This window comes from Paramisgurnus dabryanus, chromosome 11, assembly GCF_030506205.2.
Source record: "Paramisgurnus dabryanus chromosome 11, PD_genome_1.1, whole genome shotgun sequence".
NCBI lineage: Eukaryota > Metazoa > Chordata > Actinopteri > Cypriniformes > Cobitidae > Paramisgurnus > Paramisgurnus dabryanus.
The window spans coordinates 8,173,075-8,199,222 of NC_133347.1; the positions used below are offsets into that span (position 1 = coordinate 8,173,075).

General features: G+C 37.3%; 1 protein-coding gene across 4 annotated transcripts in view; it reads left to right on the plus strand.

The window, feature by feature from the left end:
• Positions 1-1,991: 1,991 nt before the first annotated feature.
• cacna1ea (calcium channel, voltage-dependent, R type, alpha 1E subunit a) overlaps positions 1,992-26,148 on the plus strand; it is a 92,291-nt gene continuing 68,134 nt past the window's right edge. For all 4 annotated transcript variants that reach the window (XM_065248445.2, XM_065248451.2, XM_065248446.2 and 1 more), the window contains exons 1-2: positions 1,992-2,092; positions 2,570-2,709. In XM_065248445.2, coding sequence (XP_065104517.2) covers positions 2,000-2,092; positions 2,570-2,709 — 233 coding nt within the window. In that variant the 5' untranslated portion in view covers positions 1,992-1,999. The remainder of the gene's footprint in view (positions 2,093-2,569; positions 2,710-26,148) is intronic.

Here is a 26,148-nt window from a genome sequence, read left to right on the forward strand (position 1 = left end):
TAGTCTCTGAACTGTCATATAATGTACTTTAATGCAACTAGGGATAAATAATGTCATTCTTATATACATACATGTCCTGTTTCTGTTGTAAGACATTAAAACCAGTAAAAATATTAATTTAACGTGACATATTAATTCTATATGTTAACCGGCATTAACTTCCACGAATGTTAAGCGTCTAATCATCATCATTATACACAGTGATTGGCAGTATTACTGTATTTATATAATGCAGCGCACCCAGCGACTGAATAACAAACTATGTGCATATTTTTACAGAAGTATATTCATGTTATATCTAAACAGTCAGCGGATGGTTTAGGGCATGGGTGTCCAATACGTCGATCGCAAAGGCAATGCCGGTAGATCGCACAACTGCAGCTCCACGCGCAAAATTGTCATTATGGTCTTTTGGAGTAATTGTGAAACATGCAGGTCTTTTTGAGTTGCTGCGCCTTTCTTCTCAAATGTGTTTTGCCAGGCCACTGCAGCTCAGTCGTCTTTAACTTCCAAAATTCACATGGATGCGCATTCTTGTCTCACGCAGTTCCTGATTCACACGCACGGTGTGTGTGAGCGAGCAAACGAGAGGGAGAGAGAGGCAGCGTGAGGCAGCATAGCGCTGATTTGTATGCTTCTGATACAGTTGTAATTTTCTAGTTTGTTTCACTAAACCGCATCTCCGCTATTTTAAGGAGTACTCGACATGTACTCAAGGATTTTTTAAAAACTCCTCAAAAAGAAAAGAGTAATGGTGACAGCACCAAATTAAATGTAGAGATATATGCAGTATAGTCCTACAAGCATTTAAAGCGTTCTTTCTCTTCTGCTCTTGTAAGCTCCGCTATGCACTCTTGCAGGGCGCGCTCTCTTAAGTTGTCCGTGTGCATCACCGCTCCCCCAGTTGAGTTCCACCTTTTGGTTCTGATAACGTGACGTTATTTTGTAAACTAACATTTAAGAATCGATTCTTGACATTTGTGAATCGATTCAGAATCGGCCCACGTCCGAATCGCGATTCATCTAAGAATCGATTTTTTTGCCCACCCCTAATATATATATATAAATATGAACACATTTATGTATAATTTTAAGAAAAAAATTATATATTAAGTATTTATATATAATATAAATTATACATATGCAAATGTATATACACATGTAAACATTTCTAAAACATATACATGCATGTGTGTACATTTATTTATACAAAGTTATTATACACAGTTCACACACATATATGATGTAAACAAAAACTTTTATTCTACTAACGATTAATCGCGATTAATCGTTAAGCATCCCTATGCTCACAATTGTTTTTAAGGGTGGGGTCATGCTCGGTGGCTCATATGCGTCACCATTTTAGCCCCATCCAAATGATCCTGACACAGAAATGTGGAAAAACTTTTTAATGGTGTAACTTGAACGTTTTTAACATTTATAATGTGTTTAGAGACAATTAATAACGGTACACAGACTGTTTTTTATAAAAAAGGTACATCAGAAAATATTAAATGTAATGTTTCTGATTATATTTGCTCAAGCCAAGGAGTTGAAACTAGAATTCTTTAACTAGAGCTCACCCAAGTCTATTGAGCGGAGCTGAATTTAATTAAATGAAGAGAGAGAAAGCGACTTCCCGAGAGATCTGCCCTCTATTTGCCTTTTCGGTTTGTACTAAAATCTCTCTGTCTTAAACAGATTTGTACTCTATTATTTACTTACACTGTTTTTCATCCACGCACACACTGCCCACGCTGCAAAATCTGACGTATTTCTGCGTACATGCAAACCAGGTACCTGAGCAGCTTGTAAATTCGGAGTTAGTAGCCTCGTTCTTTCAGTTGTTGGGACAATGATATTCCCAAACATTTGATATGGGTTCAATTTCACACTGATAAAATGCATACTTTGTATTGTAATGCACTGTAAGTCTGCCATATGCATAAAAAAGTGTGTGTCACTTTCTTAACTTTTCTGTTCAACTCCGTTTGAGTACATGATCCTGGCCACCATCATTGCCAACTGCATCGTTCTGGCCTTGGAGCAACATCTGCCCGGAGAGGACAAGACGCCCATGTCAAAGAGACTTGTAAGGACCTACAAACTGCTCAGTTATTCTTTAGAAAAGAAAATATCTAACTATAGCATTTATTATAGACAAAATCATTTTGGTTTCCTCATCCACTTACAAATGGATGTTTAGCAATTTGTGTAACTTAAAAACCTAAAGTTATTCTGGACGAGTCTGGGGAATTTAAATGGAGCACAACCTTCTCTCACCCGTCTCTGTTTCTCCTGTTCTTTTCTTTTTACTCTTTGTTCTTGACAACCTTATTCAGACTTCAGTTTCCTTTCCAAAGACTAATTATTCCCATAGAAAGCATGTCAGTATTTTATTTCTATGACATCTATGTAAGAAATGCTTGTTTTAACAAAACATTCATACTTTGGCCTTTATAAATATAACTTAATTGGCTGTTAAGACCGCATGCATTCCTTTTAACACAGTTTTAAATAACGTCTGTCACAGTTCTTATTCTTATGTGTTCTGTTATTTTTCTCATAGGAAAAAACAGAGCCCTACTTCATTGGAATGTTTTGCTTCGAGGCTGGAATAAAAATCATTGCCCTGGGATTTGTATTCCACAAAGGCTCATACCTGAGGAACGGCTGGAACGTCATGGACTTCATTGTCGTCCTTAGTGGGTGAGTGACAGGTGGCGTTCTCTTCTAGTGATGCTGTGCAAGCTACGCAGATGAAAATCTTTCAGTGGTTGGACAATCTTTCTTGTTTAATTTGTCAAACGGCTTGAGTGACATTTGCTCCCATGTGTGCTCCCAGTTTTGCTGAAATTTGCAGGACTTTTGCCTTATTTCATCAGTTAAACTTTTGATTTAATCATCTGTGGTAACTCCCAGACCAGACTGAGTGGACAAATGAACAGCACTTTTCAAGCACTCTATCACCAAAGCAGATATTGCTTTACCGCGGTCAAAACAGCCATGTCAAGAGGAGCTCTCCTCAGGGGAACGACTTTTGCTGCTTTCATTTCTAGAGTAAGCCTCAATTTTTCAAGCCCGAGTCAGGAGCAGAGGCCAATCAAATCAGTACCATATTGTTCTTCACCTGTGTTTTTTAGTGATGAGAGTGAACAAATGGGGTTTTAATATTGAAATTAATAGAGGATTACTCTGCATGATCCTGAAAAGTCGCATTACTCTGGGTTAGTGATTATTCTTAAGGGGACGTCACACTAGACTTTAAGCATACAAATATTTTTTGGACGTTTCTGCGAATATGGGCGGGGAGCGCTTTGTCCATCTTTGCTTTACAGTAGAGAAAAAGGTGACGCCGTGATGTCTCTATGTGATACAAGTACAAAGTTGACCAGACTTTAAAGGAATATTCCATTTTCTTAAAAGAAAAATCCAGATAATTTACTCACCACCATGTCATCCAAAATGTTGATGTCTTTCTTTGTTCAGTCGAGAAGAAATTATGTTTTTTGATGAAAACATTGCAGGATTTTTCTCATTTTAATGGACTTTAATAGAGCCCAACATTTAATACTTAAATCAACACTTAACAGTTTTTTTCAACGGAGTTTCAAAGGACTATAAACGATCCCAAACGAGGCATAAGGGTCTTATCTAGCGAAACGATTGTCAATTTTGATAAGAAAAATAAAAAATATCCACTTTTAAACCACAACTTCTCGTCTAGATCAGGTCGTGATGCGTGATGTGACCCCACGCAATACGTCATAACGTCAAGAGGTCACAGAAGACGAACGCGAAACTCCGCCCCAGTGTTTACAAATGTGTTGAAAGAGGACCGTTCCTACATTGCTGTATGTCAACTGATACTAATTAATGTCTTTGTGTCAGTTTATTGTTTACAATGGTCTGCAAATTTGCGTTTTATATATGTAACACGTGACCTCCCTACGTAGTATCTTAAAGGTACATATTGGCACCAAATATATACATATTAGGACCTTTTTAAGGGGTACAGCCCGGTGACAGTGTGTGAGAGAAAGCTGGAGAGAGAGAGAGAGAGAGAGAAACACACACAGATGTTCACACAGCGCAATGCAACGATATACATCAAATATTAATGACTGTCATAGTGTTAAAGTACAAAGGGAGATGGGCTTCTTACAGAATTTTACATGATTCCAGTTCACTTTCATTATTGATGAGCTCTGGATCTTTGTCTGGTTTAAGAGAGAAGAAAAACGAAAGGAAGATTTTAACTTCTTCACCTGAATGTTATAAGCCGGTGAGACAAATACACCTGGTGATAATGCACGTCATTGGCCTTGTGAGTACATACAGTCGTGACCGAGTTGGTAATGGACTTCATAAAAGAAACTAATCATCAGAAGAGACCGCACAGGAGTAGCGCTGAGGTCTCGTAATCGTAAAAAATTGAGTTGGCAAGGACAAAGTGTGTAATTAATATAATGATTGAAGGACGTTTTTATCAGTTGATGCACATCATAGCTCATTGTGTCTTTCAACACAAGTGACGAGAGGATGTTATAATGTGAATGCATCATTTTCAGCAATTTAAGTCATGATTTACAAATTTGTAGCAGTTTCGTGTTTCGATTAGTTTCTACTTTATTTTTAGGCATTTTTGGATTTATTGGCTAGGAAAGAGTTGACGGGGAGTATAAAGGTGAGCAGGACTGGGAAAAGACTTTAAACTAGAAGTTAGAATTTAAACTTGGCCTCCTACTAGGAGAGATGTATAGTCTTTAACAGAGTATCAGTCTGTCTCCTAATAATATATCATGCAATTTGTATTCTGGACGGGTTTGGAAAGGTCAAAATGCTTGACTTGACTGTAACACTGTAACCTGACATTTCACTTTGCTTTTGGGTTTAATGCGTGGGAAAAGACTATATGAAAACAGGTATTCAAAATGAGACATTTCTTTTTAAAGGGGGAAGATGTGTATAGTTTAAGTTTTTCACACCTGTTTTCTATTGTTAGTTACAGTGAACTAACGTTGTTTCATTAGGAAAAGATTATAAGATTTGTGGGTATCAGAAGATGAGTCATCATAACTTATTAGATTTTAATGAAGTCATGTGCACACTAAGATCAGAGAGAAAGAACGGAGAATTAGAGAGAGACGAGGACAAAATGTTCATCATGTGTAACATCATTCTTACTACAGTACATTTAAAATTATGCTTCCTCTTTACCGTAACATTGCATACTGTTTGTTCAAATGTATTAGATGACCCAATATTAATATAAACTCACAATGAACAATACTTTTACAGCATTTTTTACTTTTAATCTTATATTTAAAAATATTCCTCTGTTACATTAGAAGTAAACATTTGTTATTTGTCTAAGGCAGGGATTCCCAAAGTGTACACGAGCTGCCACCAGGGGGTGCGCGAAAGGAAAAATGTTATGGCGGTCTATTTCTTTAAGTGGGATTTTTCATTTAAAACTTGACTCTTCTGTGGTTACTTTCAATAGCAGGGGACTATTTTCTGCTAGTGCGTAATATCACTACGCCTGTTGCAGCCATGTTACAGCAGCAAAGTCCTTGATTATTACGCCAGAATTAGAGTATAGTTCCTAGCCATATCTGCCTAGAAAATCGCAACTTTTAATTTTCTGTCGCTCTTAGTACACAATGTTACTACAGAAGAGTCAAGTTTTAAATAGGGAAAATATTGAAACTCTTTGGTTATTTTTGAGCGCGATGCTAATGGTCTAATCAGATTCAATGGATTGTGCTAAGCTATGCTAAAAGTGCTAGCGCCAGACCCGGAGATCAGCTGAATGGATTCCAAAACTGTAAGATTCAAATGTTTAACTCTAGGGGGCCATAAAAATTAGCATATTTTCAAAAAAGTGGAATGTCCCTTTAAACGCATGGAAAAAAGAAGATAGAAATTTCTACATCACTACGCAATTACGTGAGGTCGCGCTGGCGCTTCACAGGACCAGAGATAGACGAGTTGTTGTGGTTTAAAAGTGCATATTTTTTATTTTTCTTGTAAAAATGACAATCGTTTCGCTAGATAAGACCCTTATGCCTCGTTTGGGATCGTTTAGAGTCCTTTGAAACTCTGTTGAAAAAAGTTGTTAAGTGTTGAGTTAAGTGTTAAGTGTTGGGTTCCATTAAAGTCCATTAAAATAAGAAAAATCCTGGAATGTTTTTCTCAAAAAACATAATTTTGTCTTTACTGAACAAAGAAAGACATGGTGGTGAGTAAATTATCTTGAATTTTTTTTTTTTAGGAAAATTGACTTATCCTTTAAGAACGTAACTTATATTGTTCAAATATAAATTGGTTGCAAAGCAAATAGTTTCAGAACAATATTTAATTAAAAACAGGAAGCTTTATTGTGAAAAGAAATATGATACTATTTCGATTTCATGTTGTCTGTAAATATACATCGGCTAAGCCTCCTCTTGCTTTTGGCAGGCATATTTGTAATTGTGGCATTGAAGCATTTGTGCTCATGAGCTTTCAGCTTGTCCTGGTGTCATTTCCAGTGGCACGGCATTCAGTGTTATCCAAGCTTGCGGGCGTGCTTTTGTGCTAGTTATCGTTCCTCTGCTCTTGAGTGAGCGTTAACAGCGCTTTGTACAGGAAGTACAGATTAGCGCAGTATGGTGGTGTGGTGCACAAGTCTGATTGTATAGTCACCGTGAGTAGGTGGATAAATGGGTTGCCAGTCCTTCCTTAAAGCCTATTATCGGCTTGCTCGGGACTCTAGTTATTTACATGCAAATGGAATCTTTGCAATCCTTGGTCTGGTTGCGAGTCAACATCCAGCTCCCAGAATCTTGGGGAATGAGAGCGCCTCATCCACAGTGGCGTTAATAAGCACTGGTGTCTACTAGTTACCCGCCCCCTCTTTAAGCTGTGGGCATAGTGTACTCCCCTCACACCCGCAGTGTATGCCCGAGTGTCGGTGCCAAATATGCAGTGCTTCCTTCAAGAGCCTGATAAGCACCGATGTCAGCATGTGCTGCTGTTTTAAACCTCTTAATTTTAAGCGTAAATTGTATTGCATTGCAACAATTTATGTCCGAATGATTCAGTTTTGTAGATACTTGTGTAAAAAAGGGCCAATGTTTGTAAGCAATGCATTATGCTATCTGTTTGGACCAGTGGCGTAGCATCTGGGCATGCAGGGTATGCACGTGCAAATGGGCCCGTGCCAATAGGGGGCCCGACCCAGCTTTTAATAAAACATTTTTTTTTTCAATTTAATTTTTATTTGTGGCCCCAATAAATATATTTTTGTATGCATATCATGTGCAGTGATTTCTTATTCCTCCATAATGTCTAATTTCTCCGTCATTTCTTGTTTGCGTTTATTATTTTTTGCACTCCACAGCTGCCGTAAACTACTACGCCATCAATTTTTTAAATGACGCATCGCCGCGCCAAAAAAAAAAAAAAAAAAGAAAACACAGTGTGAGAGGTTACTATCCACATGAACATTAAGGATGGACTAATATAAACATAAAAGTGGGGCCTTAAAGAGAAGGCGGAGAAGTTAGTCACGAGTCAAAAACTAGTTTTTCTTTATTTAAATCTACCCTTAAAAGTAAAAAAGTAAAGTAAAAATATTTGACTACCTTATTAAAAGTATATGTTGTTAACAGACCTGCGTGCCACAGTTAACAGTGCCAACGGGGAAGATTGGGGGGTGCTTTGGCTTAAGGGGGCCGTACATTTTTTTGCATAAGGGCATGGGACTGACTTGCTACGCCACTGGTTTGGACCCATATTTACTGTAGCTATTGAATCCATCTGTTATAATTATTGAAAAAACACGCTTGAGTCTAATTATTGCTATCTATGCCTGCCTGGTGAAAGGCAGTAAACAAGCCAATGAGATTGGCCTGTTTCAAATAAACCCAGCGGCAGCATAATTATCATAAACAGCTTTTGATTATTTGATTGATCAGTTTAAACGGCCACGCCCCGTCTCCCACGGTTGTTGACACTAAGAAGCCGTAGCACAGGGCTTTTGTAATTTCTACAGCGGAGCCCTGGGTTCTGACAGGAGTTACAATTTCATCTGCCGGGAGCCTGCCGGAGCACCGCGGAGGTGTCCGTGCTTTAACAGGACAGACAGCTGTCATCCGTTCACGGCCCCCCCCATTGTTCTAGCAGGGCTTTACACCTACACTATTTTTAAGATGTGCAAGGCTAGAAGGGACAAGGCGGAGAGAAAAGATCTTGCCTTAGTTTTATCGCAGCACAACTGTGACAGGCTTGCTGGAGGAAATCCAGCTGATAGATTCATAATGAGAGGCATCCAGAGACACCATCAGCTGGACCAGTAGATAGCTTCTGGCTTGTGTTTTGGGAAACATATGGGCTGCATATTCAGATAGACACTCCACACTAAAATGAATTCAAAACACTGGTGTAAAATATTGTTTGTGTTCCTGTTAAAAGACTCCAGAGAACACGTATAATAATAAAATATAATCTGAATGCACTGTAAGTTGCTTTGGATAAAGCATCTGCCAGATGCATGAATATAAATATTGCAAACACTTTAATAAGGCTATAGGCACATGATATTGGGGTCACCCACATGCTTTTTGCTCTATTAATGTCTAATTGCAATTCTGCTAGCTGGGTCTGATGTTAAATGATGACAGTCAATATATAAAATGCACTATATTCAAAGTCTTTTAATACACTCAGTAGCTTCATGTGAAGGAAATTTTTTTTAAAGATATTTAACTTCACAGAAACACTGTAACTTACTTGCAAACTGGGTTGATATATACACTGGTGAAGCGGAGGGATGAAACTCGTCATTCACACACGCACACATAAGATGACTGTAGGCTATTTTAAAGATCTGATTTTAACAAGTCTCAGTAAGCCGTTGGATGAATGCAATTCACTATGTGCTAAGCACCTGACGCATCTATTCTCTTTGTGTTTTAACAGTTATGAACTTTCCATTGCAGTGCGAGGATTTTCATGAGAGGATGATTCAAGGGCATCATTTCTGCGCCCAGGAAGCCCATAATCGTAGTGTACAGAATGATTTAGGCGCGTTGATTCTGTACCCGAAATGTGCATAAGTCATTTTTCCCAAAATAACCATCTGCTTTTTTTACTATGACAGTTTAAAAAAAAAATTAAGCATACTTAATTGATCAAATGATTAATAATTACTAATGTTTCATGTAACTTGTAAATCATTTTAAATTATTGATTTTTACATTTAAAATTATATTAGATGTAGCACAAAGCACTATAGACATTTAATTACAGTAGTATCAGGCAGGTATCGGTATCGGCTGATATTCAAAATTATCGGATCGGAAATGAAAAAGTGTTATCAGTACATCCCTACCTTAATTCAGCCCAGTAATTGTATGCCATCCATTTTTGATCACATTATGATTTGGAACACACTAATGCAAATGTGGATTGCAACTTATATGAGAACATAAATGTGAATACGCACGACCCTTTTATTTGTGCGAGTTAATTACAGTGCCTGTCTGCTAGCTGCTCTTTTATTGCACCACGTGACTGTGCATTACAGCTTCTTGTGTATAATGCGATCACACAGTCTATCATTACCTCAGCTGCTGATGTAAGAACAGCAGGCTACAGCTTTGACTATGAAACACAGATGCAACAGTGAGCAGGAACAGGGTGAACCTCACTGACACTCGAATTTCAACCATGTTTTATCTAATTTTATTATAATTGTGTAATTGTGGCACTTAGTCCACTGCATTGATAAAGCTACTATTTTAAAGGGCACCTATTTCATTGCCAACAACATTATTTTGTGTGTTTGGTATAAAACAATGTGTTCACGTGGTTTATGGCTCAAAAACACATTATTTTCCACATAGCGTTCATTTTTGTAACTCCATATTTCCCTGTTTTCCTTAAACGCATTGATTTTGAAAAGCGCTGTGTCCCTGATTGGCCAGCAGCTAATCTGTATGTTGTGATTGGCCTGAATACCTCTGACGTCAGCCGGAAATGTGACGCTCCTTACCATGTTTGAAAGATTCGCTCACGATGCAATGCTAACAGGAGTTAATTTACAGGCTGCGTCCTAAGCGGCAGGAATTATGATAATGTCGGTCTTGCCTGCATAACCAATCCCAGGAAGTAAACTGTTGCCTACAATCTCGCATCATCGTTTACTTTGGGGTATGTAACTTAAATACTAATATACACTTTTGCACCAAAGGAAATGTAAAATAGTGAATCTGAAGATATGCTCTTTAAGTTTTGGCTTGTAAAAAGTTGATTTTAAAGTTAAAGTTACTTTTAAGACTTGTTAGTGACCTTATGATTGGATCACCTCCGCCTACCAGTTTAAGTCTATATATCAGAGCATACACTGTTAGATAAAAGATAAAAAGCTGTCACTGGGATGTTAGCCTTGTTGGTTTTAGCTGGACGGTTGATTCTTAAGGACTGGAGGCAACCTGCTGTCAACCAAACAGCTGTCAGCTTGATTGATGTGTAAGAAGGGTGCAGGGGCCTGAGCTTGAAGTTCATGTCCTAAGGTTGTATTTTGATGTATTGGATTATGTTTGTTGTGATGCTGGAGGATTCAATCTGCTGTTATTATTAAAGGAATACACCACCGTTTTTTTTATATTTTACTGTTCTTACCTTAATTTAGACAAATAAATAAATACCTATCTTTATTCAATGCATGCACTTAATCTTTATACAGTGTGTCGTGAATGTGTTAGCATTTAGCCTAGCCCCATTCATTCCTTAGGATCCAAACAGGGATGAATTTAGCCACCAACACCATGTTTTCTCTATTTAAAGACACTTACATGAGTAGTTACACGAGTAAGTATGGTGGCACAAAACAAAACTTGGCGTACTTGGAGTAACACATATGGAGTAACATCTTCACTTCCGACTCCTCCCCCTCTTGCTCAAACTTCCGTCAATATTACTGCACCCGAGGTCGAAGTGCTGCAAACTAAGTGCTCATCCCCCATACAATATAGTTCTCAATTTTTATCCGCTTAAAAAATCGTCACGTTTTATTTTGTGCCACCATACTTACAGGTACAGTACTCTTTCAAAAGGAAAAACATGGAAGTGTTTGGTGGCTTCAAAATTCATTCCTGTTTGGATCCTTAGGTGTTTTCCTTTAAATGCATCTGATAAAATAAACAGAAGCATTATCTACCATTTTTGACCGTGTTTTCTGATAAGTATTAACTTTGTCTCTGATTTTCTCCTAATATTTGTTGAAACATTAATATGGTTGACATAAAGAATATATGGCTGTAAAATAAATGTGGATGAATCACCTGTTCTTGGACCAATTTGATACATTTAATAGTTTTTTAATGAAATCTGTCTTTTGATAGTATTGTGACTTGGAAAAATATAATATCTAGACATACATGGACAGTTCATATCCATGAGTCACTGTGAAACTGAACATATTCAACGCCTTTTTATTTAATAGAAAAGAAGTGAATGAATGGTTGTGAATTCATGCTGAATTTGCTGAATGCACCATGGTCAAGTGTGAGAGCGACTGATAGACTGTTTGCTTCAGCTGAAGTTGTTCTGTGATATTGTAATGGGCTTGTGCCAGCGCTGTTGTCTAGAAAAGCGCGTAGGCTGGTGTTTCTTGCCAGCAGCTGTTACTTTACTCCTGTATAAGCTGTGTCATCACATAAAAAAGAGAGTTTTTAATGAATGGCTCCGTTTTCAGCCATGGTCAACACTCATAGTTCACAATATCTTCATATTATTTTATTAAGCATCAAAGATTTTCTGTTTCTGCTTTTATTTATTCTTAAGATAACTGATTTGTAAAGGTGCACTTAAATACATTATGTGATGTATGGGTCATATCAGTAGCATAATTATATTTTTTTATTTAACACAGAGCACGAGGACTTGGGGGTGGGTCTTATTTTAAACTGTTTTATTTGGCTTTGAGCAAGAGTGCATTTGCACCATCAATGCAAGTATAACACACTGTACTAGTGACACCTGTGCACTGTACTGTAGGTAGTTATCTTCCAAAAACATAAAAAATGGAAAATTTGTTGTTTAATCATGCTTTAGCATGAATTCGCTTTAAAGACTTATTACTTAACTGACTTAAGTATGAACTCTGTACTCCGTTTCTTCACTCTAAAAATTTCTGGGTTATTTTTTACCCATGCTGGGTAAATATTGGACAGAACACATGCTTGGTTAAAAAATGACCCAATGCTGGGTTAAAATTGACCCAATGTTAGGTTGTTGTTATGCAACCATGGGATATAACAACCCAGCAGTTGGGATAAAACAACCCAGCATTGGGTCAATTTTAACCCAGCGGTGTGTTCTGTCTGTAAAGTATTCCCTGGCATCTACAGTACCCTCACTCAGCAGACTCCACTACCCATAATCCTTTGCACCCTGTCAACCACCATCTTTGGTTACCGTCTTCACCTGTTCACGATTACCTGGACTCTATACTAACCATTGTCTTTATTCTTTGTCGGTTTTCATAAATGTTATGTGTATTATTGACTGTCATCTTGTTCATCGTTCCACATCTTGTAACAAGTCCAGTATTTACCCAGCATGGGTAAATATTACTCTACTGTATGTTAAAAGGCTCTGCACTTTCCTTTTAGCAGTAAAACTGCAAAGGTTTGGTAATAGTAGCTGGTGTGATTCTGCTCTTTGGCAGTGTTAAAAGTATCGTTTCTGGTGATTTTTTTATTACACCAGTGGGTGGTCTCCACTGCCTTTATCATCAACAGAACCTCCACTTTTATTTCTGCTTTAATGATTTGCTAGCATAGCCAAACTAAATCTGATGGTGTGAAACCTTTATAAAATCATTAAATCAACATGTTGTACTGTGAATCAGCTGTAAACAGTCTAAAGTGTTAGCAGTGCAGTAAAAAGAAAGTTGGTTTAACTTAAAAAAGTAAGTTATCTGGTTGCCCTAAAAGTTTGAGTTAATTAAACTTAATATTAGCTTTTTTGAGTTAACTAATGTTTTTAAGTTAAATTAAGTAAAATGTTAAGGCAATCAGGTAATTTACTTTTTAACTCTTTCCCCGCCATTGATGAATTATCTTGTCAATTAAGAGAAAATATTTATCTGCTAATGACGCTTTCCTGACAAATTTTTATGGTAAAATGGTAATGTAATTCTGCTATCATTCCCTAGATGGCGTTCTTACACAGTTTATAAAAAAACTGAAGCAAAAACTAATTTAATCCATTTTAAACTCCATGTATGTTTTGATAATCATTCTGAGTCTGATCTCTAACAAAATTCCTTTACAAAATTGCACATTTTTCAGCTTTTTGCTCAAAATTTGGTATTTTTGAAGAAACCTATACCCATATTTAAGAGGTTATAAAAAATAACAAATGAAGATATGATTTGCTGTTTGTTTGTTTGAAAGCAGAGGGTCTGTTCTTTTATTTGATATATTTGTATGTTAATATATTTATAGAAGAAAATTTTCCTGGAAGGTATTTTGTGAAACTTTCATGAAAATCACAAAAAATTTAATAACTAAATAAAGCCTGAATGCAGGGATTTTTCCTCATGCTAACCTCTGCTCGCTATTTTAAGTCATTCTGGGCGATGACCTGTTCTGAGGCCTGCAATTTTTGCATCACTGGCTTGGCACACTGACAGGATGGGTAATCAGAGGCTTAGACACTTTATCTCGCTGTCTGTCTCATCTTTCTCTCGCTTTGGTATCTGTCATATGCCTCCATCTGGTAAAGTAAACCTTTCTTGAATGGTCTGTCGATTACCCAGTTTCATATGAAAAAAAAAATTCATTAACACTTTAAAGTGAACCAAGATTTCTTACACTTGCTTTTAGTGCCTTATCAATTAAACAGTTCTTCTTATATCACATCATTATGAGGTCACGACTTACAGCATTAGCTAGCATTAGGTAGGGTACCAATACGTACCATTGGGGTACTAATATGTACTCTTTAGGTGCAAATGTGTAATTTCTGAGAAGATATCACAACAGTGAAAGTTTTATACCTTTTTTCTGAGAGTGTAGCAGTGAAATTATATAATATTAACCTATCCAGTGTTACCATGGTAAATACTGTACCTTTAATCATCAATACGGTATTATCGTAGAATTCTAATAATAGTACTAATGATAATTAGATGGACATTTTGTTTGTTTCAAATTATGTTCACTTCAATAAAAAATAAAGCTAATGAGCGGCAATTCAGATTGGACCTGGGGGTTGCTATGGTGAGATCAGGGGGTGTGTCATGGAGCCAGATGGAGGGAAAATTTCGCCTGCTGTTGTGTGAAGTTGATTTTAAAAGAAACGTTTCAACCTCATACGAAGAGATAACTGACATACTTTTAAGTCAGCATAAGGTTGTTACCCAATGATGGTATAATCCAAAGGATGGGAATATTGTCAGTTTAGCAAATTCCAATAGCATGGACACACATACAGTACACTTTGAATACTGGATCAGGATCTGATGATCTGGTATACCCTCACACCAGTGTCGATGAAGACAGAAACACTGTAAAAAATCCCTGCCTTTGATATTTAGCACGAGGACATGGTGCTGAAACATTAGTGTTACAAAAACTGTGATATCCTCGCGTTGCTGCTGGATGCATCCTTTACTTTGTTGCTTTGCATATTTGTGTTGAACCATCCATGGAATGCATGAGTCTGTATATTAGTGTCAGTCTGAATATTTACGAGAATGAATGTCAAATATTTCTGTCGTGAGTATCTTTCTGTGCCAAGCAAGCAGCTTCTGTTGCTGTTAAATGATTGATATTGAAAAACACAACTAATGCGATAAAAGTTGTGCGTGTGTCTAAATTGTGAAATGTGCAGAAATAGGCATGTTCAAGGGAATGAAATGCAGATGATGCACACTAGTCAAGTTCTGTGCCAAATTTCTCTGTTGCTAGGCAACAATATACAGCTGACAATTAGGCTTGAAAAAAAGATTGTTGTATTATTAATAAAGTAATCTGTGAATGATTGCACTTTAGTAACTGTCATCATATATTGCTCCACCTCTTTTAACCATAGTAAATTCACTGTATGTGGTCTCCCGTACAGTAGGTTTTTTAATGCCAAACCGTAAGAGATGTGTTTAGCGCTCTATCATTTTATTATCGGCTGCTTTTTGCCGAGCTCAATCCAGCAGCTTCGGTCAAGGGTTAAAACGCTCTGATTTGGCGTCATTAGCTCTCATTTGTAATTTATTGCGACTTCAGATGTCTTGACACTGCCTCTCTCTGTCTTTATCTCTCTCTGTCGTTCTCTCTCTTTGTCTGTTTCTCTTTGCCTGTTTGACAATTAGTTAAGTGTTTGCTCTTTACCCATGATGAATAATTGATCTACTGGTGTCTTAATGATTCATATGCCATCTGTCACAATGTAACGGCTGCATGTGTGAGTCAGGGAGCCATCAAACAGGCGTGGATCTATGGCGGACGGAGAGGGATAATTATCCAGCAATGTCTGGCTAATATGAAATGTTATTATATCAACAGCGTACAGGCTGCATGAATGCAGTGTCATCAGTGTCAGTACCTTGAAGAGTGATTTTCATTGGCATATTAATAATTGGCTTGCGAACTGAATGCGGTGTTATTTTATGCGGTGGCACTATTATGTATTTTACATTTACAGTACATTTACTGTAGGTCAGTAGCTACGTAAGATTATGTAGGCTGACATGCACACACAGGGTTTATACTGTATGGCTTAATTGCTTGCTAAGGTGAAAATCACTATTACTGTTGCTCACCGTTATGAGTTGAGTTAGTATTCGTACAGATCTCTTTCTCTTTGCTTTATTAAAGGATTTTCTTAAAAGAAAATCCAGATAATTTACTTACCACCATGTCATCCAAAATGATGTCTTTCTTTGTTCAGTCGAGAAGAAATTATGTTTTTTAGGAAAACATTCCAGGATTTTTCTAATTTTAATGGACCTTTATGGACCCCAACACTTAACAGTTTTAATGCAAATTAAATAGCAGTTTCATGGCAGCTTCAAAGGACTCTTAACGATCCCAAACGAGGCATAAGGGTCTTATCTAGCAAAACGATTGTCATTTTTGACAAGAAAAATAAAAAATATCCACTTTTAAATCACAAATTCTCATCTTCCCCCAGTCCTGTGACGCGCCAGCGCGACCTCACGTAATACGTCATTATGTCAAGAGGTCACAGATGACGTTACGAAACTACGCCCCAGTGTTCGACCGTTCCGACACTGTTGTATGTGGAATGATACTAATTATTGTTTTTGTGAATTTATTGTTTAAAGGTAACATAGAATGATTGAACGGGGTATTTATCCTTGTTCTGTGATGTCACATGTAGACAAACATTTTTTTGTTTGGGTCTGTATTGTCTTAGAAGCTTCCTAAAAACCTCTCTCAGATAGCTCTATTAGGGTGGGGGATTTTAAACAAGTGGTTTTGCACCTATTTGGCTCCCCCTACTGGCTTAACTTGCAATCTCATTACTGATTGGCTGACTTTGCTGCCACTCAAAAATTGTAGCCAATTATTTTAAAGTGGAGGGGCAGTGAGATGCCTGTGATGTCATAAGCATCAGTTTTTCAGATTGGGCCGTTTTCTGGCTGACATTTCTGAAAGAGGAATTTCTATGAGACTGAGATGTTTAGCATGTCTAGCACTTTTTGTATGTTCGTGAATGCGGGTAGACTACCATTATTCAACAAAGACAAGGTAAAAATGGTTTTTCATTCTCTGTCCCCTTTAAAATGGTCCCTAAATATACGTTTCATATATGTAACATGTGACCTTTCGAGAAGTTGTGGTTTAAAAGTGCATAATTTTTATTTTTCTTGCCAAAAATGAATGACAATCGTTTCGCTAGTTAAGACCCTTATGCCTCGTTTGGGAACATTTAGAGTCCTATGAAACTGCAATATTAAACTGCATAAAAACTGTTAAGTGTTGGGGTCCATTTAAGTCCATTAAAATGAGAAAAATCCTGGAATGTTTTCCTCAAAAAACATAATTTCTTTTTGACTGAACAAAGAAAGACATCAACATTTTGGATGACATGGTGGTGAGTAAATTATCTGGATGTTTTTAAGAAAATTGACTAATCCTTTAATAAATGAACTAGAGATACACTGATTGCTATTTTCTTGATCCATTTCGATTTTCAATGTTTCTTACTTACAGTAAAATAGTACAACTAAATGATTTTATTTTGTATTCATTTGCGCTATAAAGTTAAAGTAGCTTTCCTCTCTAGCCAACTAGACCCATCAGAAGGCTTGCAGGAGGCAGGACAACTTTTTTAAAGGAACATGATGTTACACGAATGCGTCAGTGACAGCTATGACCAGGACAGTAATCATTCTGCCACTTTTATAAATAAACCTTTACACATGCATGTTGACAGATATCTAAGTATCAAAACGAATCCATAGATTTATCAGTTTGCATTATGAAATATTAGCATTCTGAATGCACCAATTGTGGCTGGTTTCTCTGAATCTCGCACATCCAGGCCACTATCTCTATAACCTGTTGTCCTCCAAAATAACCATGGCCCGGTTCCCCGATAACGCTCACTCTTAGCGTGCTAAGAAGACTCAAAAAGATATATCTTACCAAAGTTGTTGATGTTCCTAAGTGTGTTCCCCGAAGTGTCTCTTAGGAAGCTTCTTAACACGCTGCCTCTAAGAACGACGTACAATGGCGCTGTCCCAAATGAAGGTGCTGAATTATTTGCGATCGATCACTCAGGGATCGATTTTCCACTTCACGCGAAGGTTTTTATAGCATTTTTATCACATTATACGTTTATTCTTTATATACATTGAAAGTTTTAATGGGTACTGAGATGTATATGTGTGCATTTATGTAATGTATCTTAACTATTCTTGATTGTAAGTCATTTATTTTTACAGTATTAATCATATTATATGTATAATATATATTTATTATGTTTGGAAACATAACAGTTTTAAAACAAACAGTAGAGAAAAAAAGAAAAGAAAAAGAAAAAGACAGGCTATGTTAAAAGACATAAAACTGTCACATATGAAATATTTAATAAATTGTATAATAGAATACATGATATTATTGCTTTTTAGTATAACCAAATCTTGAAATCTTTAATCTTTCTAAATAAATTATAAATGTAACGTGATGAAAACGCTATAAACATAGAGGGAACAGACTTCAATGAGGAACAAACACCGGCGCCGTCTTTGATTCATTAGTTCTGATACCAAATAAAGTGAACTGCATAAATAGTCCTGTATCCATTGCAAACATATTTTATTATAAGTCTTAAAATGTCCATAACATAAAATCATTGTTAGCATACCATACAGTAGTTTGACTTGTACTGCGCTTTGCTGATTTCTAAAGACTGCGGCGATAGCGTTTTGCGCTCAAACAACGCTAAGAGAGAGCTTACGAATGGTCCAGACCAACCTTACGAAAGTGTGACTTACAGAAGATATACTTAGCGTACGAACGTTTTGGGAATCGTGCCATAGAGTTAAGAGAGAGGTTAAGGAATAGGTTAAGAACTACTTAGCGATAAGAACGTTTTGGGGAACCGGGCCCAGACCTATTTTTCTCTGAGTTCATTTGTGTATCTCCAAGTATCACATCTACATCATGTAGCACTTTTCGTACAGTGCACTTCTTACATTGTCATTTTACTTATGTATATTTATTACTATTATCATGATCATCTGTATTTTTTTTTTTGTATTACCTGTGCACTAGAAGCTGTAGTCACCGAGCCAAATTCTCTGTTAGCACAAAAATCTGATTCAGGTTCACTCACATTTAAGGAGTCACAGACATGAGCTATTCTTTCTTTAGCAGCGCTCCAGTCTTTCATCTCCTGCGCTGCTTCTATTTTTATTTCTTTCTCAGGTCCTAATTATAATCTCTGACATCCTGACACCCCAAATGTGACTAATGTGCAGGACAATCTGGTTTTATTAATCTGCTGTTATTAAACTCACCTGAGTCAAAATGGGAGGTGGGAAATATGCATGATGTAATAAGTTGGGGGGTGCAAATTAGTAAAAATAGCAAATTCATGCAGCATGCGCACGCGGAGACTTGAATATTTGGATACACACAGTGACAGCATGCTTAAAGTTTCATCAGTTTGAAAATGTATCTGTCAGTTCACATACAGCATGCACTTTATGTATGCCACAAAAGATAGATACTTTTCTTAAATGCATTGCAATGTATAAATATATCCGCTGTGAGACGCTGTGTAATATTTTACAGTACATTAACGTTTTTTTTTTTTGGTATTTTTTCTTGATAATGTGTGCACTGTTTATACGGTTGTATTTGAGCTAGAGGTCGAATGTCAATGTATCACATCTGTTAATTTATTAACGTTTCACTTTCCTGTAGGTAAATATACAGTAGCATTGTGATGTAGGGCAAAGGTCATGGGTTTGATTCCCAGGAAATATACATACTGATAAAATGTAATGCGCTTTGAATAAAATCATCTGCCATATGCAGTAAATGTATCCAAACTTAATTTTAAGGATTAACTCATTATTCAGATGCTTTAATATTGGTTAAATGTGACATTCTTTAGGCATTTTGACTGGCTGATGACCTCACATAGCCTTACCAATTTGACACTTATCTCCCTGCATGAAACACCTTCTGGCAGCTAAAAGAACTGGACAAGAAGTGTGCGCTTGAAGGGATAGTTCACCCAAAAAAGAAAATTCTGTTTTCATTTATTCACTCTCATGTTGTTACATTATGGTTCATTATAAAATGCTAACAGGAAGCCACCTGATAGGGAACAGAATGCTGAAAGAAATACGCATATTATGAGGAACCGTTCATGAGCCCCATTGACTTCCATAGTATTCTTTTATCATACTTTTATCAAAATATCTTTCTTCGTGCTCATTGGAACAAAAACAAATGCATAGAGGTTTGTAACAAGACGAGAGTGAGAAAATAATGACAGAACTTTCATTTTTTGGTGAACTATACCTTTAATTGTCATGAAAATGTCTTATTGGTCATAAAATAGATTTTATGTTCATTTAATACAAGGCACTTTCTTTTGGTGGTTTATTAGGTAATAGCAAGTTTGTAATTCATTAATCTTTAAGCATCTGTTCAAATTTTGGAAATCAAGAAACATAAATTCCCAATAGCTTCTGATGAAGCCAAATTCTGTGTACACAGTCGATCCATCTAGATTTTCATCCAAAGAGTCATTCACATTGGCTGATAACTGCAACTATAAAGTAAAAAAAATAATTCTAAATTTAAAAGAATATTTGAGTCCAAACCACAACTATAGCAATAAATATACAGAGGAACCATATTGTTTAAATCAATTTCAAAGCACTTTTTTCCAGCTAATGAATGATATAACATACTGATCTCGTGCGACGAGATCTTGCGAGATTAAATGTGTTTAATCTCGCGAGACTTCTTTTGGAGGTGAAATGCTGGCCGTTTCTCAAATAAAAGACTGCATCCTTCGGAGGTCGCATTTTTAAACCGGATTTACTTCATAAAGACTGTCTTATTAGAGACTATTAACAATTATAAAGTTGACTAATTATTTAGTTAATCGCAAATTGTTGTAATATGCTCATGACTTGCGAATGTAATGCTCAGATAATTAACTGAAATAACCTATGCAGCCTGCATATGCGACCTCCGGAGGATGCAGCTTTCTGTTTGAACCTTTTACAGTGCATGCTTTATATTCTGTCTTTTACTGCGTTTGCTTTTTTGTTTGGGTTTCCAATAATGTTCATTTGGGAACTCGTGTGAAGTCTGAGACACGTTGTGTTTGTCTGTTGATCAGTGTCAGATAAGTCTCATCAGATTTAACCCTCACACAAAGTTTACATTATTTAATGTCTGCACGTTCTTGCTCAAAATATGACAGTGGCTGTATCATTTTTAGTGTAAAGAAATGGACATATATGTGACCCGTCACGGAAACCAGGGACTCAAGTCGGCAGCACAAGTTTCGAGAAAATGAGAAACAAAGTTTTTTTTTCGAAATTTGTGATTTTCGTTTTATTGCAGAATCTGTTAGTTGAGATCACGAAGAAGCCTCTCCATGTTTGAGATAGCAGTTTTTGTATATTTAAAAGCGTACATTTTGCGGTTAAAATAGGCTTGTTTTTCCGGAGATTCTAGCGTGCAGCGGGGGGCGTCATTGTCTGTGTGTATATTTACATACTGTATAAGCTTGTGTTTTCGCCTCCGCCCCCAAAGGGAACAGCGTGACTACTAAATAAGGATAGTTCGCCCAAAAATGAAAATAATGTAATTAATGACTCACCCTTATGTCGTTCTAAACTCGGAAGACCTCCGTTCATCTTCGGAACACAGTTTAAGATGTTTTATCGTTAGATTTAGTCCGAGAGCTTTCCCCTTCATTGAAAATCTATGTATGGTTTCCATGTCCAGAAAGTTAATAAAAACATCATCAAAGTAGTCCATGTGACATCAGTGGGTCAGTAAGATTGTGTTGATGCATCGAAAATACAGTTTGGTCCAAAAATAGCAGAATTACGACTTTATTCAGCATTGTCTTCTCTTCCGGCTCGAGCGTGAAGTCACGTGACTGTAGTGACGCGCTGCCCTGTTCCTCAGACATGTTTGCTAAGTTTTTTTTTTTTTTCAAACTTATAGCCTGCGTCTCCCCAGACTGTAAAGCTCGGGCGCACAAAACAAAAGAAAAATAAAAGAAGCTGGGGCGGAACAAATAACAGTCAGCCGCATCGTACGTCAGTCGCGTCACTGACTTTATGCGGCGCCGCAGTCGGATGACGTCAAAGTACCGCGAGAGCTCTTTAAGAAATCTTACGGAGTAGTGTAATTTCGACTCGCTCTCGCGGTACTTTGACGTCATCTGCATGTCAGTTCTTGCAGCACAGCATGAGTCCAAACACACAGAAGTTACACAGATATAGTTGTATTCTTCATATAATTGGCTACATGTTTTGTCTATCAATATTTTCCATGAAGTCATTGGCTGATGGAGGAACGAGCGAGCCATTGGTAACCTCTCTAAAGGATGTCACGTTTTCGACGGCGCTGTTTGGATGATCTATTATACTACTTCCCTATTTTAAATACAAACTTTGAAGGCGGGTTCATGTGTTTAACGGAGTGGAAGCTCATATACCCTTACATGTTACGATTTAAATAGTCTTCAGATTATATATTATATTGTATTACCAGACATTCATGCGAAATCTGATGTAAACAATCTATATTTCACGGATTATACGCATTTGTGGACAAATATGGTCATTGGATAATCTGAAACAGACTGGATTCGACTTGTGATCCCCACAAAGGTAAAAGAGTCATGTTTATTTTTGCGGGTTGTCATTTGGTCATAAAATACTACATATGATGCTAGAACATCTCAAAAAGGGTTTTACAGGGGGCATGGCTTAGCTAAATGAGATGTAAATGAGCCCTATTGTCTCCCCCAGCTGAAAAGAAGAGTCCCTTTCGTCTCGATTTTCTCGGTTTGAGAATTTCTGAGTTCCTATATTCAAATGGCCACAACTTCTCCAAATCTTATCAGATTTCCATGTGTTACACATCGTTGGAAAGCTTAGAAACTGCACTTTCAGAATCCGTGAATAACTCAAAATGCCCAGATCCGACTTGTGTCCCTACTTTCCGTGACTGGTCACATATTTAATATTCAAATTGCTTTAAACATTGTTTGGCTAAAAATAAGCGTTTCTCTCCGTCTAAAGTGAAAGTGAAAGTGAAGACAGCGTCCGTGAGACGAGTCTTCTATCGCCCCCTAGGCATTTGTTATAATACATACATAATGCTTTTTATTTATAGGCCACAAAATGTTGTTTAATGTAACTTGGTTTTAATACTTTATTTGAACCAATTATTATTGCATCTTCGTTATTATGTTATTTTAAATGCTACTGCTCACTTGGGTCTATTTTTATTACCCCAAAATAACAAATTACTTCATTATCAGTTAGCAAAATGATTGTTAGGGCCAGTCCTTGATTAGTTAAAACATTTAAAAATAATGTGATTTCGGTTTCTTATTCATTTATTTTATCATTGAGGGTTTCTTAAAAAGTGTAAAAATATCGTCTTGTCTCGTTCTTGTGAACCCAATCTTGTGTTTCGTCTCGTCTCATGGATTAAGTGTCTCGTCACACCCCTACTTTATAGTTATTGTAATCATCCATAGTGTGAATGACCCTTACACTTCCTCATGTTTGTGTTGTTCACACCCATACACACACATTTCTTTGCCAGTATTTCTCATCTCGGTAGGGTGAAAGGGGGCAGAGTTTAATAAGCCAACAAGAAAAGTGCCAAAGGAACCAAAGTCTGCGTATTTCTCTCAGCGTTCTGTTCCCTATTAGATGGCTTTCTGTTAGCATTTTATAATAAACCATGCCCTTGATGTGTTTTCTTTTGTGAGAAGAGAAATTTAGTTTATTCAACTTGGACAAGATGAGATGACACTTGTTCTGTCTAGGCTCTAATGAGGGTATTCACCCAGCATCGATTGGCAGATATTAAAAAGTGACGGCAGGAATTCATTGGTCAACCAGCTTCACTATGCTGGTCCACCAGCTTTACCAGTTAAGTTTTGCTGGTGAACAGCATGGCTATGCTGGTCCACCGACTACCAGCACCAAACAAAAATGACAGATTTTAATGCACAACCATAAGGCACTTGCTCTCTTTTCAGCTTTTACATTTCTGCCTACAGGAGCTTTATATACTATTGTGATGTACTATTTGTTATAAGTGCTGTTGCATACTGCTACTATTGCTGCCTCTTATAATGAATTGATAGTGATGTTGCCTTAATTGTAAGTGTCTTTAAATAACAATGATTAAAGGGGTCATATTATACCTATCATAGTTTTCTTTTATTTTTATTATTATTTAAAGGGACACTCCACTTATTTTTGAAAATATGCTCATTTTCCAGCTCCTTTAGAGATTAACATTTGATTTTTGAATCCATTCAGCTGATCTCACGGTATGGCCTTACCGCTTTTAGCATTTTATAGTTACAAAGGGAACTAATTTCGGGCACTGTGTAATATTATTGTGCCTGCTACAGCTGTGTTACGGCAACAAAGTCCTTGATTATTACGCCAGAATGAGCCATATCTGCCTAGAAAATCACAACTTTTAATTTTCCGTTGGTCTTAGTACACGATGTAACTACAGAAGAGTCAAGTTTTAAACTAGAAAAATATTGAAACTCTTTGGTAATTTTTTTAGCGCAATGCTAATGGTCTAATCAGATTCAATGGATTATGCTAAGCTATGCTTAAAGTGGTATCGCCAGACCCAAAGATCTGATGGATGAATTCCAAAACGATAAAACTCAAATGTTTAACTCTAATGCTGCGTTTAGACCAGCCGCGGTAGAGCCGTGAAGCGCGATTGATTTCAATGTTAAGTCAATGTGAAGACGCGTTGACACGCGTCTGGAGGTCTCGCGGCGCGAATGAGGTGTTTAGTGCGATAGACACGAATGGTGCTTTTTGTGCATTTTGCGTTTGACGCGAATTTGCGGCTCACGACCAAGTTGAAATATTTGACTTTGGCTGATTTTCGCACCGTGTTAACCAATCAGGCACCTGCTTGCTGCTGTAGTGGGAGCCCGCCCCCGCCCGGAGTCACTCATTCAACATGAAGGAACGCTTGATATTGTCCGTAAGCAGTCACCCAGAGCTATACGACACAAGTTCCTATTTCTATAGAGACAGGAATAAAAAGGACCCCGCTTGGAAGAGTGTCAGTGAGGACATTGGGCAACCTGGTAAGTTGTAAATACACATTTCACGTTTGAGTCTGTGGGATTTTTATGTTGTTTTATTAATCAGTATGTCATGTTATAATTCATATGTGCCATTATGCTTTCTGTGCTGAGTACAAGAAAGTTGTCTGTGTGGTTTCGGTTGGGGGAGAAACAGCATATGCTGAGGAATGTACGTCTGGAAATTGTTAAGATAAGAGAGAGGCCTGAGGGAGAAAAGCAAACAGGCAACCATGTTATTAACCAATGCATTAATATTCACAGGATAAAATATGCAATGTATTTCTTACTTAATCAGTATTAATCATTGAATAATTGATGTAATAAATATAAGATGTTGTCTTTGATAAATGTGTATTAACCAATGAAATGAAGGTTGCATATAGAATAACTTAATGGGGGCATGGCAGCTCAACCTTGAAGAACAGAATCTCCTGTGCTTGTTCTTTGTGTGTGTGTGTGTGATATGCAACCCCCACAGGTATGTGGTGATGGAATCTGATAAGGAGAATAGCCAGCTGGGGGAGGAGAATTCTGAAGAAAGAACGGCGATAAATACTCATGTTTTTGTTCTGAGCGGGGAGTTTGTCAAATCCTGCTGTAGGACTTGAGACACTCCAGCATGCTGTAACTTTTTCATATCTGATCAATAAATATTCAATTTAGATATTTGTGTCTTTCTCCATTGATGAACATGCTTTGGACGCCTTAAAGTCCAACAAGTCACGTGACGTTTATCGAGCCCGCACTGTTTATTTTCCCCCTGTAGTAAGGTGACAACAAACTGGTAACTCTCTCGATAAATGCACAACCAGCATCAGCCATCTTGCAAACAGACAACCGCAAAGCATTTGCCCCTCCCACAAGAAGCGGATTTCGTCTAGACGCGCAAATGCATTCAAACTGTTCCAGCGACAAACTAGGCACGGTATACGCGATTTTGACGCCTCAAACGTGGTTTGTGTAAACGCAGCATAACGGTACATTCATACGGGGCGTCAGCGTTAACGCTTAACGGAAGGCTTGTCTGAAGCGTGGCCAACAGCCAATCACTTTGGCCGCAATGCAAGCTCCGGTCTTCCATAAACGTAATTGGCTGGCTCTGCCTAGGTTATTTGCATAAGGCGGTATGATTGGCTGATGAACGCGTTGCCGCTTGAAAAGTTGAGAAATGTTCAACTTCTGCCGCGAGCAACAGCACTGACGCGGCGCCGACGGATCCACAATTCAGTTCGCCAACGCTTGATGTCACCCATTAAAAGTGAATGGGAA